At 40.5% G+C, this 12,206-nt stretch overlaps 1 protein-coding gene across 2 annotated transcripts; it reads right to left on the bottom strand.

Annotated features, from left to right (window-relative positions):
* Window positions 1–213: 213 nt before the first annotated feature.
* Window positions 214–11,622, bottom strand: LOC134082676 (glutathione S-transferase kappa 1-like). Of its 2 annotated transcripts, XM_062538570.1 has the most exons (8): window positions 11,512–11,622; window positions 2,992–3,069; window positions 2,771–2,852; window positions 1,983–2,111; window positions 1,657–1,802; window positions 1,198–1,314; window positions 853–946; window positions 214–433 (listed from the first exon to the last, which is right to left on the bottom strand). In XM_062538570.1, exons 1-8 carry the CDS (start codon window positions 11,512–11,514, stop codon window positions 345–347), a joined length of 738 nt encoding a protein of 245 aa, XP_062394554.1. In that variant the 5' UTR covers window positions 11,515–11,622; the 3' UTR covers window positions 214–344. The 2 variants fall into 2 exon arrangements, with proteins under 2 accessions (XP_062394554.1, XP_062394555.1); XM_062538571.1 differs by lacking the exon at window positions 11,512–11,622 and having other exon boundaries at window positions 2,992–7,120.
* Window positions 11,623–12,206: the final 584 nt, after the last annotated feature.

The raw sequence follows: 12,206 nt of genomic DNA, 5'->3' as shown, positions 1-12,206 counted from the left end.
CCTCCCACGATGTGTTTACTAGTGATTGTACATGGCAGTGTAGGCCTACACTAGCAGCAGACGCTGTGACCCAAAGGGCAACTGCCTGGTAAACATGTTGCAAAAAGAATGCCTGCCATTGAGTTATCATTGGTCATCTGTGTTCTGGACATAGAGATCAGAAGAAGCCAAGTGTTTGGAGGCTAAGAAATGACTAAGAACACCATATTTAGAAAATATAACATATTTTATAACATCAAATATATAAATAAATTGACATAACTTGACAAAAATATATTAATATCTGTAATATGTACACAAGCTGTCATTAAAGAAGATATCAATGTCTCGGTCCAAAGGGAATGTCAGTGGGCCATGGCTGCTCTCATATAGGCTGGTTGTTGACTGAGAGTTACTGACGGGTGCACAGGCTGTGGTCCCATCCACTTTTCACCTGCAACATGTGACAAAGACATGATTGGAAAAATAGACATGGGAGGTTTGAATATGGCCAAAGGTGATGGATGGTACACGGGACAACATTTTGAGCAATGTTGCGGGGCAACCACATAACCAGTTCCATTTATTCTGATTGGATAACCATGGCGATTTGCCTATTGATGATTAAAGTTCTCCAGAAAATAAATTGTTGCCCAACATCACTGGCAGCTGCCAGAACCACAATAGTTGCCATGCAACACTGCTCAAAAAGTTGTCCCATGTGTCATCAGCTTACCAGCTGTGCAATAGGTGAACAGCAAATATAGATAGTGGCTTGTTACAGTTAGTTACATCATCATGTGATATGATCAACTCAAAATAAATTAAAAAAAAATTACTTAACAAATAACATAATTCAAGTGTTTTACTAACCGAGACAGTGAGCCATTAGTTCAAATCTGTCTGATCCAAAGAAGATTTTGGCCTCTCCGTTTACATGGCACACTGTGAGGGGAAATCCAAAACCCTAAGAAGGAGGGGCGGTAAAAAGACACTGTGAGCAATGGTATATCAAAAAATAATACAGATAGTAAAGTCCGTAAAGTCAAAACCGAACAAGTTTTTACTAGCACCAAAACTAAAATGAAATTCCATCCTGCAAACGCAACGTAGACTGACCCCGAGAGTGTACTGGAGTGCATGGAGAAAAAATCAATCACAAGTAAAGTTTTACGCCAGCAGAGAAATACAAATCAAAGTGAATTTAAAGGAACTAACCCCATAATCAAGGGCTTCTTGGGTAGTTGTCCACAACTTGTCCTTGACTGACTTACTCCTGGACATTTCCAGTAATTCTTGTACTTTCTTGTCAGAAAGTCCAGCATGTAGACCCGCCTATGGTGAGAAAAGTATATGCAAATCAACATATCACGCGTAAACACGCAGACATGTACACACCACAATCACACAAACATACAGTGCATCAGATAATGTGATGGGTGGGACTGTTGAAGCACAGTTCCAGGGATCTTCTTGTCTGAGACTGCACTGCACTGATGTCAGTTATTGGTGTTCAAATTAATAATTGGTTAAGCTAATAAAAAACGCAAGTTGAAGACACATACATGTAGGCCTACCTGACTAAACAGTCAAACATGTACACAACAATCACACAAACATACCGGTACTTCAGCTATGTGATGGGTCGGCTATAGTGTCTAGGTAGAAATATGGTACCTCTGCAAGTGAGGTGAGCTGGTTGATGTCTTGGCTATTACTCCAGATCCTCATCCACAGCTCCCTGGAGACCTTCTCCACCTGGGCATCACCACCTGTCTCCTTCTCAGCCGCTGCAGTCACAAAGCGCATGGCTTCCAGAGAACCTGGTAACGAATGGCAGAGAGATGTAACACTGACACATGCAGATACAGTAACTATCGCCAGAGAATAGCATGAGAGATGTATGACATAAGAACAGAATGGTGCAAATATGAAGTATCTCAATCTTAAAATCGTCTTAATCTTTTGACTACTAATAGCATTTAAATCCAATCTGAGCGTACCTTTCGCCATCAAAACGTTGACAGGCTGAGCAGGAACTCTGAGTGGAACTCCAGTGTAGGCGCCCAAGCGGAGAAGGTCTGCTGCCATGTAGTGGAATTTTCTTGGAACATCATCAGGACTCCTATTACCTATAAGTTACAATTATGAGTCTGGTGATCCATTCATATTGCACCATTTCTATACAACTTTGACAGAATCAAAGGCTGAGTAGATTTGGACAGGAAATGCCATCAGTTTACCATTCTAAACATACAGTACAAACTAAAGCATAATCTTAGGGGAAGTTCGGCAGCAATATAAGTAGCGGGAGGTTAAGTCAAGGTAAAGACTCTGAAATGGGTGAGACCCACTAATTAACTTCGTCCTGACTTTGCCAACCTTGTGCGCCTGACTTCACCCTGACAAAACTGTTAAACTCGCACCCGAATGTTAAACAACCTATTTCTGTAAAATACAAATGAAGCTTGTAGAGTGTGATTTTGAGTGTCAATCTCCTCCAATCTTATAAATGCACTGACTCTAATTAACAAACAAGTTTGTTAATTAGAGTCAGTGCATTTATAAGATTGGAGTGACAACTAAAGATGTAGTCCTAATGTGAAATCTGCTCTGGCTTAATAAAAAACATTACAGAAAGTAACATTTTTTTTTTAAAGAGAACAAAGCAGAGAGTAAAGTGCAGCCAACAAAGCGCAAGATATAGTGGATTGTGTAACTATCAAAAGGCATGTCATGAAATTAGCACAACCTCTGTGTTGGTTTGTAGAGGATTAAATGTGTTCCTTACCGGAACCTTTATAGACTCCACCCAGAAGGGCTGGTCGCAGCTTCAGATCGATATTCCATATGTTCCTGTACCGACAGATCACCTAAAACAGATGGTAAGGACTTATCCCCATGAGTTAAACCTATTTCTCAGTTTAAAAACAAGCATGTAGGCTAGTATGGGTACATGGGTACACAATTAAAACATTCAAAACCGATATTCAACAAAATATCAACTCTTACCTCAAATGCAAGCCATGAGTAAGGGGATATTACATCATAAAATAATTCCACCAGTTTCCGTTTGCCGTAACTTGACATCTAGGAGTAAGAGATAATTTACATATTTTATGACATTATGTCATGTAAGGTCGTTGCAAAATCTAGGGAAATGTGCGAGGTGCTCTGCGGGGGACAGTTGAGACATTACTCCAACATTCCATTTGTGCGGTGGCCATATCTGTTCCTGCGTCACATGTTTTGTACATGTTTCGAACCCCTTTAACAAAATGCTAATGTAAATTAAATTAATGAAGTTCAATTAAAAACATTTTGCAATTTCTAGGGGTTTATTCACAAAATGTTGCAATGAACGGTTTACTATACTTAGCCTACTGTACTTCATAGGGTAGGCTACAGTTGAGACGCCGTCGAGACAAAAATGCACCCTATGTTTATGAGTTAATTGTGGAAAATATAAACTACTTATGGGTATTATTGATTTATAATATTTAAGTCTACACGCTCATAAAACGTGTGACATGTCATGTGGAAATTCTTTCCACTATCTATTTTTGTGTGCAAAATCAAAACGCAAAAAGTGTCTCAACTGTACTCAGTTCACCCTACGTGAGAACCATGCACTGGGCTATTAATGAATGATAGGCCTCCGCTTCAATAGACTATATTTTGTAAGGAGCCTCGGCATATAGGCTAAAGGCCCTAAACATTCAAAATAATCTTTTGAAGCCTGCCTCAATGAAAAATGTTTGGAATGGGAATTGTGTTATCAGCACTGATTCTTGAGAATTTGCCTAAAACATGTCTCACTAAGAGTGCTGATTCTGTTGGAAATTAATACCATTTCCATGAACAAAAAGAATCAAGGTTATAATCAGGGGGTCCTTTGCACAAATGTGAGGCTCTTTTAAAGGTTTATTTTATTTTTGTATTAATTTAATGATTATATGCTGGCCCATACCCTACAAAATCAGTTGTCCTCGAATAGGAGATAATCATTTTGACTTGATCAAAAACACTAAAAGCAATCATTTAATTTAATGATATCTTTACCACATGAAAGAGTACATTGTATTATGTATTAGAAACTCTAAACCAGGGGTGTCAAACTCATTTTCACCGAGGGCCACATCAGCCCAATGGTTGCCCTCAAAGGGCCAGATGTAACTTCTAAGATTTGTAGCACCAGCCACAAAATCTTTAGCATCGGTAAAACTTCTAAAATCGAGAAGAGCAAAAAGTATCAGCATGACATGTTCTTTTTTATTATTGTTATGTTTTGTAAAAACAAAACACCACTGTCAGTTCCATACAGTTTGACTTTTCAATGAGGGTCACTGGTCAGTCAGGAAGAGATCATGCCATGGATTCTTTTTTTTTCATATTTCTGAGTTTTTAGATTCGAGTATATTCAACTTTACTGTCATTGCACGAGTGAAATACCAGTAACGAAATGCAGTTTTACATGTAGCAAGTGATGCAAACGAGTAGGCTAACTGTCATGTCAAAAAGTGCATCCATATGAAATGCGTCACTAGCCTACACCGTTCCATACACATACAGTAGAAGCGAACAGTCCCGGTGGACTTTTTCTCTGAAGTTTTAAAGTTGAAAGGTGTTGTGTGGATTCTATGTTGTTCGTTTTAAACTGAAATGAAAATGCAAAGCAACAGGGCGATTACTACAAACTTCTAGCATACCTCTGCTTGCCTGATATGAATGCACCTCTTCTCGGTCAGAATAGGCTTATTTTCGCTTTTGGCCAAACAATCACTTGCTCGATTAGCAAGGATTTGGAGCTGGATTTTTGGATAATAGGACTACACACAATTATACATGCCTTTTAAACGTAGACGTAAACGTATCACGTAGTTTACAACTTACATCGATTCCCCTCTCAAAGAAGCACACGCACTTCAAACAATCATGCGTTTCACAGGCAGGCTAAACCGAGCGCGTAATTTAGGCGCTCCGTTCGCTAAAATAGTTTAGAATACGGGTCTATTTTGTTTTCACACGTACACGTTGCTATCACATCTGATGTAGCCAGTTGCACTGATCATAGAGGAAGGTGGTTGATGTTGCTTCCCTGTCAGTCTCACATGCGTGCATTGTATTGCAGTGTATTGCCTATACGCAAAAACTGTATCGGACCTTTTAAGCTCTCGCGGGCCACATACTGTATCAGACCCTTAAAGCTCTCGCGGGCCATATGAAATGACGTGGCGGGCCGCATCTGGCCCGCGGGCCTTGAGTTTGACACCTGTGCTCTAAACAGTACGTTTTGAGCAATATTTACTATTATTTCGTGGCTGCTCAAAATGTGTCCCACATTTTCGTCACCACCGTCAGATATTTATAAAAGGCAATAAAATCAGGCAACTACAAGGTCAACTACATTCTTGAGGACCTCATTTTCAAACCTTCAGCCGTACTGCATGCTTTAAGATCACTCAAGCTCCCATTAGTTTGCTATTTTCTCTTAAAGTTGTTCATATTTTTGGACACTGCTACTGTCACAACCATAACATGTCAACACCGTCTCTTTTGTATACAAAATATTAGATTAGATTATAAAATAAATGTTTACTTTTTAAGAAGAGGTTTGAAGTAGCCAGCAATAGGATGCAAACAGGGTGGATAATGTGAACAATTCATGCATATCATGTGAAAGAGTAGATTTTTGTCACCACCGTCAGATGTCACCCGTCAGGTTTTCTGCTTAACGGTGGTGAAAAAAGCCTCCAAATGGTCCTCAACGGAGGCTTTTTGGACCAAATAGTTAAATAAAGTTGTCAAGCAAGACTTGAGTGGTATTCATTTTGGAATTTTATGTTGTAATGAAACCACTGTCAACACCGTCAGATTAGTGTCACACCATCAGATTCATTTTTTATTTGTTTTAAATAAATATGCTTACAATATGTTTCTTCAGTGGTGTAGCTATTAAAGTAATAGTCTGTTTTAATTCAAAAATATGGTTGTTGGATTAAAAAAGCATACTTTTTTTATTTAGGCCTAAAAAAACGTTGTATAAGTACTGGAAAAATGCCTATTTTATGAAAGGTTGCATCGGTATATTGCTGAACAGCTAAGACCTTGGTCTATAATGACATACCTTCAGATTTTGTAATTTAACTAACTTTTTTTTTTCTAAATTAAAACCTGTTTTAGGCAAATTCTCAAGAATCAGTGGCAGGCAACAATAGTGTCAACTCTCAAACACCTGTTAATTCCATTGTGATTCTATTAGACTAACTCTAGCCAATGATGTTTTCATGAAAAGCAAAAAATCCGCTTCACTCACGTTATCTTGCTTCTACCCACGTTATCTAATTGTTCAGTTACAATAGCGCAGACGCGCGCACACTGAACGAACGTCAACATCACTATGGCTATGGTTATGGTTATTTAGCAGACGCCTTTGTCCAAAGCGACATACAAATAAATAACAATACAAATTAAATTAACAGTGAACAATTACAAACTAGGGAGAATAGTAATATTATCAGTAGAACAATAATTAATTTTAAGCACTAACCTAATGAGAAATAAAACAGTGAAATGAGAATAGCAATCAAATAAGTCACTCAGTTAATTATATATGATAATAATAACTAAAGCATGGTATGGCTAAATTTAAGGACAATAGCAAAATAAATTTCAAATTCTATCAATAGACAAATTATAACAAAACAATACTATTATACAAACCATAACACATCACAAACTCAAAGGACTAAGTGCATATTAAATAAATATGCCTTAAGACCCCTCTTAAAAGATCCAAAGCTGTTGCTGGAACGGAGAGCACTGGGTAACTCATTCCACCAACATGGAACCACTGAAGAATAGGATCTACAATTTGACCTAGCATGTATGGTTGGTCGACATAACAGACGCTCCTCAGAAGATCGCAATGGGCGGTTGGGAATGTACATCGTGATTAAAGAACTGAAGTAGCTGGGAGCAGATCCAGTCAGTGTCCTATAGGCCAGAGTGAGAGATTTAAATTTAATTCTGGCTACTATAGGGAGCCAGTGGAGAGTAACTAGGAGAGGGGTTACATGTGTCCTCTTTGGCTGATTGAAGACCAGTCGTGCTGCAGCATTCTGAATCAACTGTAGTGGTCTTAATACACAAGCAGGTAGGCCAGCTAACAGAGAATTACAGTAGTCCAGCTTGGAGATAACCATTGCCTGTACAAGAAGCTGAGTGGAATCTTGTGTCAGATAAGGTCTGATCTTCCTAATGTTGTACAGGGTATACCGACATGACTTTGCAATTGAGGCAACATGCTCAGAGAAAGTAAGTTGGTCATCAATTATGACACCCAAGTTACGTGCCGATCTGGTTGGAGTCAGTGAGGATGAATCAAGCTGGATATTGATCTGTTGGGGAATAGCTGTTTTTGCTGGAAACACCAAGAGCTCAGTTTTGGAAAGATTAAGCTGAAGGTGCTGATCCTTCATCCAGATTGAAATGTCCTTCAGGCATGCAGAGATCCGATGGGAAACACTAGAGTCCTCAGGTGGGAAGGATAGGAAAAGTTGAGTGTCGTCCGCATAGCAATGATATTCAAATCCATGAGAGCGAATAATCCCACCTAAAGAAGTGGTGTAAATAGAGAAAAGGAGGGGTCCTAATACTGATCCTTGGGGGACTCCTGTAGTGAGGTCATGAGACTTTGATATCTGTCCCTGCCAAGACACGCTAAAAGAACGCCCTTTAAGGTAAGACTTGAACCAGTCAAGAGCTTTCCCAGAAATTCCCAGTTCATATAGTGTAGAAAGGAGAATGTCATGGTTAACCGTATCAAAGGCTGCAGATAAATCTAACAGAATTAACACTGATGACTGAGCAGAGGACTTAGCTACTCTCAATGCTTCAGTCACAGATAGAAGAGCAGTTTCAGTAGAATGACCACTCTTGAAACCAGACTGCATAGGGTCTAGTAGGTTATTCTGATAGAGGAAGTCACACATTTGCTTGAAGACCACTTTCTCCAAAACCTTTGACAAGAAAGGAAGAAGGGAGACAGGTCTGTAGTTTTTCACATCAGTTGAATTAAGTGTACTTTTCTTCAGCAAAGGCGTAATTCTTGCCTGTTTAAAAGAAGAAGGAACTATTCCAGAACTGAGTGAAGTATTAAATACATGTGTGACTGCCGGTATAATAGCGGGTGCTATAGACTGCAGGAGAGTAGACGGGACAGGATCCAAAGGGCATGTTGTTGGACGGCTTCGCTGAAGCAGTTGAGAGACCGCTTCCTCATCAAGAGGAGAGAAAAAGTCCAATGATGGCATCATGCTAACACCAGGCAGAGTCCTTCTTATAGGGTCATCAAACTGAGCACTTATCTTAGCAACTTTCTCAGTGAAAAATGTTGCAAAGTCATCTGCTGACAGTGAAGTAGCTGATGGCGGTGGTGGAGGATTGAGAAGAGACTTGAACATAGCAAAAAGTTTTCTGCTGTCAGTGGCGTTCTCAATCTTACTCTGATAATATGTTCTTTTTGCAAGTGTGACAGTGGATGAAAAAGATGATAGCATAGACTGGTATTTACTAAGATCATTTCTATCTCCAGATTTACGCCATTTCCTTTCAGCAGCTCTAAGTTCCTTGCGTACTGAGCGTATACTGTTTGTCAGCCATGGATGGCGAGGTTTAGAACGAGTGGGTCTTGTGGAAAGAGGACATGCTGCATTCAGACAGGATGCCAGTGTAGAGCAAAGAGTGTCTGTAGCATCATTAACCTCAAGTGATGAGAATGAGCTTGGAATAGGTAGAGCAGAAGTTACTAATGTTGCAAAATGTTCACTTGAGAGGCTTCTGAGGTTCCGTCGGAATGACATCGTCGGAGCAGGAACTGTAGGGTTATCAAGGAGACGCACAGAGAATCTAATGAAGTAATGATCTGATACATGTAGAGGATTAACCCAAACGTTGTCTGCAGTACAGTTACGTAGCAGAATCATATCAAGATCCTTACCAGCCTTGTGAGTAGGAGGACTGTGAACACGTGTTATACTAAAGGAGGAGAGTAAGGACAGGAAGTCAACTGAAGAGGAGTTATCCAGATGAATGTTAAAATCACCAAGGATCAACAGAGGGCACGTATCCATTGGAATGGCAGACAGTAGAATGTCCAACTCATTCACAAAGTTGCCAAGCTGTCCTGGAGGGCGATAAATAACCACCAAGTATAATTTGTATGGTTCAGTTATCATGATGGCATGATATTCAAATGAGCTGTGGTTTTGAGTCGGTAGCAACTGAGTAAACCTCCAGTCATCAGAGATCAGAAAGCCTGCCCCGCCTCCTCTACCAGAGGAGCGACAGGTATGCGAAAAAGCATAATTGGTCGACAACGCTGCAGGTGTAGCAGTATTTTCTGGCCTAATCCATGTCTCTGTAAGCGCAACCAACTGAAGTGATAGCTGTGAGGCCAGAGCAGGAATGAAATTAGCTTTGTTCACTGCAGATTGGCAATTCCACAGCCCCATAGAAAAAGTAGGATATGAAGCTTGTTGCCTTACGGCATTAGAGCGCATATAAACTTGTTTATGTTGAATGCACATTATTACCAGTAGGATGGCAGATAACAAGACAAGGTGAGACAAGAGTGAACTTATCTGAGAGGTGCCTTGCTTGTGTCCTTGCTCGGTGGACTCGTCGCAGGTAGACTCAATTCGTCTTGACACGAGTAAGTCTTCACACGAGGACGGATTCACACGAGAGCTGACGCTTCCGCTGACGCTTCCGCTGACGCTCCAGCACAAAAGCCACTTTAAATACTCCTAGTTGAATTAGCTGAAGACCACCCCCGCGAAAAACTCACAAGACCAAGGCCAGTCTCAGCGCAATTAAACAGACGGCCGTAATGCAAACAATATCGACTACCCACCCACTACTTAGGATCAACTTGTAACTATGACAACTACATAAACAATTCCCTTAACAACACGAAGCTCTCATGCAACTACTCAGATATAAACTTACAGTACGTAGTGCAGACGCAGCTCCAGAAAAACCACGAGTAGAGATTAGTAAAGCAAGGTCACGAGTCTACTTCGTCCAGCTACACTTAAAAATACCACCCCCGCGAAAAACTCACAAGACCAAGGCCAGTCTCAGCGCAATTAAACAGACGGCCGTAATGCAAACAATATCGACTACCCACCCACTACTTAGGATCAACTTGTAACTATGACAACTACATAAACAATTCCCTTAACAACACGAAGCTCTCATGCAACTACTCAGATATAAACTTACAGTACGTAGTGCAGACGCAGCTCCAGAAAAACCACGAGTAGAGATTAGTAAAGCAAGGTCACGAGTCTACTTCGTCCAGCTACACTTAAAAATACCACCCCCGCGAAAAACTCACAAGACCAAGGCCAGTCTCAGCGCAATTAAACAGACGGCCGTAATGCAAACAATATCGACTACCCACCCACTACTTAGGATCAACTTGTAACTATGACAACTACATAAACAATTCCCTTAACAACACGAAGCTCTCATGCAACTACTCAGATATAAACTTACAGTACGTAGTGCAGACGCAGCTCCAGAAAAACCACGAGTAGAGATTAGTAAAGCAAGGTCACGAGTCTACTTCGTCCAGCTACACTTAAAAATACCACCCCCGCGAAAAACTCACAAGACCAAGGCCAGTCTCAGCGCAATTAAACAGACGGCCGTAATGCAAACAATATCGACTACCCACCCACTACTTAGGATCAACTTGTAACTATGACAACTACATAAACAATTCCCTTAACAACACGAAGCTCTCATGCAACTACTCAGATATAAACTTACAGTACGTAGTGCAGACGCAGCTCCAGAAAAACCACGAGTAGAGATTAGTAAAGCAAGGTCACGAGTCTACTTCGTCCAGCTACACTTAAAAATACCACCCCCGCGAAAAACTCACAAGACCAAGGCCAGTCTCAGCGCAATTAAACAGACGGCCGTAATGCAAACAATATCGACTACCCACCCACTACTTAGGATCAACTTGTAACTATGACAACTACATAAACAATTCCCTTAACAACACGAAGCTCTCATGCAACTACTCAGATATAAACTTACAGTACGTAGTGCAGACGCAGCTCCAGAAAAACCACGAGTAGAGATTAGTAAAGCAAGGTCACTACCACAGGCTATGGCTCCTTATTTGATAACACTACAACACTAAATTAATGAACACATATTTCCTAATCTGGAAAACGTTTAGTTTATTTTTCTTTCGACCCGCAGTTCCATTATAGCATAGCCTAGTCTACCACTCAATTGTGTCGCAAATTATCGAAGAAGTACCGGGTAGCTTGCTCTGCGGACCAGCAATCCCTGGAGAGGACGCTGCAGATCATAGACAAGTAAGAATTAAGTTACTTTTGTATGAGGAACTATTTCAACACTTTGGCACGATGTTTAAAAATGTCCCACCTCTGCACTGACACTGTCAAAAGTGAACCTCTAATGTCAAAAGTAAACTATTAGGCCTACCATAGCGCCACTTCCAGGTCCAGTTTCTGTTGTGGATAGATCTGTCGTCAGAAATCAGCTGTCAACAGAATTCTATCTGTCAATCATTTTATATGCGAGGTTAGCGAGTCCCATCCCCCTCGCTCCCTTCAGGGCGTGATCATGCACGCATCTCTCCGGTCAGACACGGTTAAGGAAGATTCTGTGGTCTGGTCATCATGACGCATTGCATATTGGTTAGCCAGTTTCCGAACTTCCCAAACGTAGGCCTACGCATAGCCTATAAACTTTGCCTGGGTGTTGCCTACGTTATTAATTGATGGTAGTCTAATAGTTAATTCTGTAATATCCAGGGACACGAGATATCTCAGTTAGAAGAGAATCATGTGAGAGCAGACAGTACACGGATTGATTAAGCCATTTAGCCAGTTTGCAAACATATTTTTTGGTCCGACTGACTAAATGTAGCGATGTAACAAGACACAAAGCGTCAAAGCAAACTCGCACCTGTAGGCTGCAGCTTTTTAATTATTAGTCAGATTTAGAAAATAGCTTGCGGTTATTCTTGTAACAGGCGTGTCAACCTATGACGTCTACGAAATGCTTTCTGTTTATAAAACCAGCAGTGAGTTTCCCTTAGTTTGTTGGTAACATGTGGTTATAGGCCTACCAATTTCCATTCTGAGTTAAATGTTGTCATCATGCATGTCTGGATA

This window comes from Sardina pilchardus, chromosome 6 (genome assembly GCF_963854185.1).
Source record: "Sardina pilchardus chromosome 6, fSarPil1.1, whole genome shotgun sequence".
NCBI lineage: Eukaryota > Metazoa > Chordata > Actinopteri > Clupeiformes > Clupeidae > Sardina > Sardina pilchardus.
Note: the sequence above shows the minus strand (reverse complement) of the source record. Positions and strands in the feature narration are given on the sequence as shown.

Excerpts from the sequence above, each read along its gene's own strand:
- LOC134082676 (XM_062538570.1), bottom strand. Across the intron at positions 2,112-2,770 it reads TGGAGTCTATAAAGGTTCCG|GTAATAGGAGTCCTGATGAT; the intron begins GTAAGGAACACA and ends TGTAACTTATAG. Across the intron at positions 947-1,197 it reads AAGAAGCCCTTGATTATGGG|GGTTTTGGATTTCCCCTCAC; the intron begins GTTAGTTCCTTT and ends CCTCCTTCTTAG.